This window comes from Podarcis muralis, chromosome 17 (assembly GCF_964188315.1).
Source record: "Podarcis muralis chromosome 17, rPodMur119.hap1.1, whole genome shotgun sequence".
Taxonomy (NCBI): Eukaryota; Metazoa; Chordata; class Lepidosauria; order Squamata; family Lacertidae; genus Podarcis; species Podarcis muralis.
Window position 1 is genome coordinate 35,863,486 of NC_135671.1, and position 7,578 is coordinate 35,871,063.

At 46.1% G+C, this 7,578-nt stretch overlaps 1 protein-coding gene across 1 annotated transcript; it reads left to right on the forward strand.

The window, feature by feature from the left end:
* The first annotated feature begins 4,874 nt into the window (after positions 1–4,874).
* LOC114588103 (olfactory receptor 1E5-like) lies at positions 4,875–5,840 on the forward strand. The gene has a single exon (XM_028713033.2). The coding sequence runs from the start codon at positions 4,875–4,877 to the stop codon at positions 5,838–5,840; it is 966 nt and encodes a 321-aa protein (XP_028568866.2).
* Positions 5,841–7,578: the final 1,738 nt, after the last annotated feature.

Consider the following 7,578-nt stretch of genomic DNA (forward strand, 5'->3'; position numbering starts at 1 on the left):
GGGCTTATGATGGGTTGCAGTTGTTTCAGAACGAGCCACTAGAGAGAGATGTTGCACTCCTGGTGTCCCAAATACCTGCTGGAGATGTGGAGAACCAGGTGGTACCATGTATCAAATGTGGTGGGTGTGTAAAAAGATCAAAGTCTTTTGGAATGATATTTATTTAGAATTTTAAAAAATGTTAAAAGCACCTCTTCTTAAAAAGCCAGAATCCTTCTTACTTGGTATTATGGGCTCCAATATTCCCCGGAATTCAAGAAGGATCTTTCTATATGCCACAGTAGCTGCGAGGGTACTCATTGCTACACATTGGAAAAGTGATAAAATCCCCTCTAGATCACAGTGGCTAATGAAGCTCGTAGAATACACCGAACTAGACAATCTATCAGAAAAGATAAAAAACAAGCCTAAGCAAGAGTTTATTTCAAATTGGAAAATTTTCAAGAATTACCTCAAGAACATTTGCTATAGCTTAAATTCGGCAGCAGCCTTTGAACAACCTCTGTAAATAATTCATGTAAAAGGAAAATGACATAGATATCTTTCCTTTATTACCAAACGAGTAGATATGTTTATGCAACAGATTTAAAATGTATGAAATATGGAAAGGACGGGAGGTCAGACGCTTTGGAAGAAAAATTATTGTTAAAATGTCTGGTGTTTTATGAGTTTTTTGACGATTTAGTCTATCGACAACAATGAATTGAAGTCTATGATGTACAGATGTAAATAATAATAATAATTTATTATTTATACCCCGCTCATCTGGCTGAGTTTCCCCAGCCACTCTGGGTGGCTCCCAATCAAGTGTTAAAAACAATACAGCATTAAATATTAAAAACTTCCCTGAACAGGGCTGCCTTCAGATGTCTTTTGAAGATAGGATAGCTGCTTATTTCCTTCACATCTGAAGTGAGGATGTTCCACAGGGTGGGCGCCACTACCGAGAAGGCCCTCTGTCTGGTTCCCTGTAACCTCTCTTCTTGCAATGAGGGAACCGCCAGAAGGCCCTCGGCGCTGGATCTCAGTGTCCGGGCTGAACGATGGGGGTGGAGAGGCTCCATCAGGTATACAGGACCGAGGCCGTTTAGGGCTTTAAAGGTCAGCACCAACACTTTGAATTGTGCTCGGAAACGTACTGGGAGCCAATGAAGATCTTTCAGGACCGGTGTTATGTGGTCTCGGCGGCCACTCCCAGTCACCAGTCTAGCTGCTGCATTCTGGATTACTGTAATTGCAGTTTGCGAGTCACCTTCAAAGGTAGCCCCACGTAGAATTTGTAATTGTTTCTTAATTTTTACTGTTTTACCTTTTGAGGTATTTTTTTTTTTACATGTTGTTGTTTTATGAAATAAATATAGAATAAAGAATAATTAATTGACTGTGGCCATTCACACAAAACCTTTCTTTGAAAACAAAGACATCCCAACACAGATAAGCCAATAAGACATACATACAATCACTCAACAGGGACACGGGTGGCGCTGTGGGTAAAAGCCTCAGCGCCTAGGGCTTGCCGATCGAAAGGTCGGCGGTTCGAATCCCCGCGGCGGGGTGCGCTCCCGTCGTTCGGTCCCAGCGCCTGCCAACCTAGCAGTTCGAAAGCACCCCCGAGTGCAAGTAGATAAATAGGGACCGCTTACTAGCGGGAAGGTAAACGGCGTTTCCGTGTGCGGCTCTGGCTTGCCAGAGCAGCGATGTCACGCTGGCCACGTGACCCGGAAGTGTCTCCGGACAGCGCTGGCCCCCGGCCTCTTGAGTGAGATGGGCGCACAACCCTAGAGTCTGTCAAGACTGGTCCGTACGGGCAGGGGTACCTTTACCTTTACCTTTACAATCACTCAACAGAGAAGAAAGGAAGACAAATATTCCCCTTGCCTGCCCCACCAAACTGTCCTGAATTGAAACTCTATGGACCCTCTCAGGGTATTAACAGCGAGGTGTGAATGAGCTGTGGGTTCTGATCTCTGGTTCTGTGTTGCAAAGAGTTGCTGATAGCCTCCTTCCCTGGTCCAATGGGCTCCTTGTCCTCCTCCCTCTCCCTAATCCCACTGCCGCTGAAATCATCTGCCTCCTTCTAACATCAGGCTCTCTCTCCCTCAGCTGCTTCTGAGAGGTGGGAATCCCATGCATCAAGATGGAACCAGGGAGAGAAACCTCACAAAGAGAAAATACCCAAAGATGATGGTCCAGTGGCTATGGACAGCCAAGGATCCAGGCATCAAATTGCAGTTCAACAATAGACTCGTTTGAGTGGCCTTAGAGCTCAGTCCACCTTCTCCAAAAGAGAATAAGTGTGAGCTACCCCAAGGCCAGGAGCGGGGAACCTTCAGCTCTCCAGACGTTGCTGAACAACAACTCCCATCAGGCCTAGGAGGCACAGTGAATGGCCATGGATGATGGGAATTGTAGTTCAGAAGCATCTGAAGGGCCAGAGGCTCCAACCTCCCCCCCCCCCACAACCACACCATAGGGTTATTGTAAAGGGAAACATGAAAATGAGTGTATAGCATTTTACAAACTTTGGAAAATGACAGAAAGTCCTGCAGGATTTCAAGACTGTGTTTCTCCACTATTTTGAACATACATGGTCCGATCTGAAGTCCAAATAAGTGCAGAACTTGGGGAGTGGGATTCCACTGAGGCCACCCTATTCTGCTAACAAGTCCCTAGCTGATGTGATGCACCCTGTTAAAAACAACAACACAAAAACAAAACCCTGTTGTGCTATGCATGCCACTAGCTGCTGCATTGACTATTAACAGCTCATATACCCCTCCTTATTCCAATTACAGTATTCTCTGCTGAGGATGCATCGTGCCTATGACTTTAGGAGAAGGCTGAGTCTCCACTACAGTATCTGCTCTCCCAGTTACAGACAGAGAAGCGGTGCTGCAGCCACCACCTTCTTAATACCATCAGGATCCCAAGGGCTAAACAGCTGAAACTCCTACAGTATTTGACAGGTGGAAGCAGGTATGGGGGGGGGGAGCCGTAGGAAATAAGGAGGGAGGCTGGATTAGGACTCTTCCTTCTGTCTTTCTCAAACTCCCCAATCCTTCTATTTACTTTCTTAGCCCCCTTTAAAAATGGGGTGAACATATGAGACCTTTGTGGGTACATGTACAGTTGTGTACAAGAAGGGGTTGGCATGAATGGCTATTCAGGTCTTCTTTCCCAAGCCTTAGAGCTCATCCACACTTTCTTTTTGCCCCATGCTTTCTAGACTATGCCGGTCCATGTCCAAGGACTTCCCCCCCTTTGCCTGAGAAATCCTGATCTTTACAGCTGAATCAGAACAAATGGCAATTGGGGTTTTCTGTGGATTGTTGTTTGATCCGATTCAGCAGTAAAGAGCAGGTTTTCACAAGGAAAGTTCCGAGCCAAAAAGAAAGTGCTCAGACATGGGTCTGGAAAGCCCAGACCTGTGCCTAGCAATGCAGGGCAAAGATAGGTGTAGATGAGCCCTTATATACTGCCTCTCAGTAAAAAGCTCCAAAGGCAAGGTACAATAAAATCAACATAAAAACCATAAAATCACATGCAGTCTCATCAAAATAATAGTAGCAAAAAGCCTGCAAACTGAAGCCACATCAAGATGTGAAGTTCAGCCCCAACCCAACCAAACTGCCTCTGGGCTGCTTTAGTTTTTCTCACAGCACTCTGTCTTATTGTTGCTCCTCAATTCCCTTAAACCCTGCTTGCCCCTAGACATCAGTTTCCTTCCTATTCAGTTAGGTCCATACTTCTCAGTCCACTTCCTGTTCTGCACCTCCCCCCTCAAGCACCCTAATCTGTATCCTCATCTCATTCCCTTTTCCTCAATCCTCACCTGCCCCACACAGAGTTTCCTATCACTGAACTCTGTACTAGGTTTTCAGTCCAGCCCAGTGTGTAGTTTTTTTCCATCTGCCACAGAAGCTAAGAAGGTGCGCATTCTGTTGCTGCTCCCTCTCTGCGCATTCAGAGGGTTCATGAACATTTTGTGATGTGACAGTTCAGGCAATCAGTGTCAGAGGTCTTACTGCCATGTGCAGGAATACAGTGTATGTATGGTGGATTTTTGTCGTTGTCTTGTTGGGCTGTGTCTATACCACATTGCAATAAATGTTGTAGGTATTTCTCGTCCGTGTTCTGTTGTGTATATTTAATAAAATCACCCCATACAGTGTAAAAAATCATCTTGTTTTTTCCTTTCCCCTTGGCACCTTCAGTTTTTGCAAACATTCCCATCTCATATGTTTGTATGTACCTACGATTTGGCATCATCTCCAACATAATAGAGAGCTATTGTGCTCTATGTAGGCACCTCAGTGTTAAATAACATCCGTGCACAGTTTTTAGTGAATGTGCCCTAGTAGTTGCTGACAGAGATTTATATGGTGCTTTTATCCATAAATTGTTCCATTTATCCTCTTCAGTGTTTATATCCCATTTTAATTCCCACCAGCTTTTGAGACCTTCTCCCAGATAAGTGTATAATAAATCAGCTGATGCAGAGAAGGTATTTTGGGCAAACCTTCATGGGCCAAATTTAGCCTGCAAGCCAGAGGTTCCCCACTCCTGATATAACAATTGAAAATGGGGTATGTGGTGCAGACTGGTCTTGAAGGTCTGAAAAGATCGAAGATGACTAGCCTAGCCTGTCCGACAGTGGATCTCCAGGGAATGGGGCAGTTCTGCCATCTAAAATTCTTTAACTAAAGGAGATGCCAGAGGTAAACTTGGGGACAGCTGTCAGGCCATGTGCTTGGGTGGGAGTCAGCGTGGATTACATGATGGTGGCTGGATGGACTGAAGTGAGCTACCTATCATTGCACCCCTCCCAGCTTTCAGCTTATTTTTCTGTGGTTCTCTCTCCCCAGCTCAAACCCATGGAAAGTGAGAACCACACCAGCCAGCCTGATTTTATCCTGCTGGGTTTGTCCAGTGGGCAAGAGCAGGACCGCCTTTTCTTGGCTCTCTTCCTCACCCTGTACCTGCTGAACTTGCTGGGGAACCTGCTGATTATCCTCCTGATCCGCTCCGATGCCCAGCTCCTCCATGCCCCCATGTACTTCTTCCTCAGTCACCTCTCCTTGGTGGATGTTTGCTTCACCTCCACCACCATTCCCAAGATGTTGCGCAACCTTCACACAGGCCACAAGAACATTGCCTATGCTGGCTGCCTGGCCCAGATGTACTTCTTTGTGGCCTTCGCCATCACTGAGAACTTCCTCCTGGGCTCCATGGCCTTTGACCGCTTTGTGGCCATCTGCCAGCCCTTGCACTATTCCTTGGTGATGAGCCCCATGCGGTGTCATGTGATGGTGTTCATTGCCTGGCTGCTGGCCCACCTCCACTCCTTGCTCCACACTGTGCTGATGTCCAGGCTCTCTTTCTGTTCCCCTCGCCACATCCACCATTTCTTCTGCGACTCCCAGCCTTTGCTGGTGATGGCTTGCTCTGAGAAGAAACTCAACGAGATACTGAATTTCTACGAAGGTGGCAGCATTGTAATAGGGAACTTCATCCTCATCCTCATCTCCTATGCTTTTATCTTCCGAGCTGTGCTCCGGGTGTCTTCTTCCCAAGGCCGGAGCAAGGCCTTCCAAACCTGCGCATCTCACCTGACTGTGGTCACCCTCTTCTACGGCTCGGCGATCGGAGTCTACTTCCGGCCCCTCTCCAGCTACTCTGGGGACAAGGACAAGATTGCCACCGTCATGTACACTGTGGTGACCCCTATGCTCAACCCTTTCATTTACACCCTGAGGAATGCAGACATGAAAGCTGCCCTTCACAGAGCATTGGAGAAAGTAAGAAATGCTTTGGGGAAGCCACACAATGTCAAGCCGTGATGGGAAGGAGGGGAACCTGTGATGATCAGTCGTGAGAGATGCGTCGTGAGAGACGTGAGAGATCAGGCATGAGTCGGAGGAGCATGGATCTTTGAAGGACACCATTGGTTGGTAGACAGTCATCAAGGCTGTCTTATAGGTCGCGCATAACTGCCCTTTCCCAGCATTCTCAGGCGAGCGGCAGATCTGGATGGCCCAGCGCGCTGCGCAGGTGCGATCCGCTCCAAGAAAAGGTCTGTGTGGGAGTTGCAATAAGTAAGGCAGCAATTCCCTTGTTTTGCCTGGAGGTGATTCATGGGGAACGGAGTTATGATCTTCTCCTGCTCCTGCTCCTCACCCACCGCGCTCCCCCTTCCTCCCAGTTTCCCCTCAGACACCCCCCTCCTTCCTCCAGGAAACGAAGTGGGTGGGGATCGGCGCCTCTCCAGAATGTGCCGGAGCCCCGAAGGAGCCTGTAAGTTTGCCCTCCAATAATGGAGGCCGTTATGCGCCACCTGGTTCCGTCCTCTCCTTTCCTCCCCCACCCCAGAGGCATTTTCATCTCGAAACCATTTTTTTAAAAAAATAAATCAAATAATAAATAAATAAAATTTAAAACTCGCTCGAAAGCAAAGGCTTTTAATTCTAAAGCTGCCGCTGCCGTTTTTTTGCTGCACTCCAGATCCCTCTCCTCCAAGATTTACCTGGGACGTAAATCTCGCCTCTTTCTTCATCGGGGAAGTTTGCTCCAATTCCTCTTGTCGGTAGAAATGCAAGTTTTCTTCACGAGGAAAGCTCTGGGCATCTTAATTGTTTTGGTGAGCGCTTAATTTTTTTAAAAAATAAATAAAGCCCTGCAAAAAAATAAAGAAGGCTGTCTTATAAGGTGAGCTGGAAGGGCCTGACCTTACCCATCTCTCCCACCTGGGTATTCTGTGCAGAACCAGTCAACGTCAGAGGGATGGGAAGGAACTTCCATAGAAATTCCATTGTTCTCCACAGAAGGGAAGCCTGTCTGGGAGCTGGATGTGAGGGTTTCTCCTTGGTGCTGGGTAGCAGAGGCAGAACAGGGATCTCATTCAGGTGCCAAACAACCTCCCTGACAAAGCTGGCAGAGGCACTCTCTGGTTTAGTGTTGGAGAACTTCACTATCAATGTCAAATCTGCCTTGCCTGGGCCGGCTCATGACCTCATGGGTGCCATGACAACCATGGGGCTGCCTCAATATGTCATGCACACCAAACACATGGCAGGTCATTCCCTAAATCTGATTTCATGAATGCCCTCCCTGGCAAAGTGCATCTGTCTCCTTCATTATTGAAATTTATAAGAAATTTAAAAACATTCCTGTTCACCTAGGCATTTGATGGCTGAAATATACTGGCCATGAAATTAATAACTGTGAGGGTCTGTTGTTGCTTTTTTTTTAAAAAAAAATTTTAGATATTCTAAACATTTTTAAGTTGTTTTTAATTGTTTTAAATGTGTTTTTTTTATTGTACTGATTTAATCTTTTAATGTTTGCTACCCTGGGAGGAAGGGCAGGATATAATAATAATAATAATAATAATAATAATAATAATAATAATACTCACAGAGCCCTTCAAAATCTGCTATGGACATAACTGGGTGGGACTTATATTTCAAATAGCCTAAGATTATTGTTTTCCTGTCCAGAGGCAAAAATACCTTTAACTTTAAAAATGAATTACTTGACCTGCATTGATAACACACTGCTATAGCTATTAAAGGTAAAGGG

Coding starts and splice junctions, on each gene's coding strand:
- LOC114588103 (XM_028713033.2), top strand. CDS start 4,875: ATGGAAAGTGAGAACCACACCAGCCAGCCTGATTTTATCCTGCTGGGT.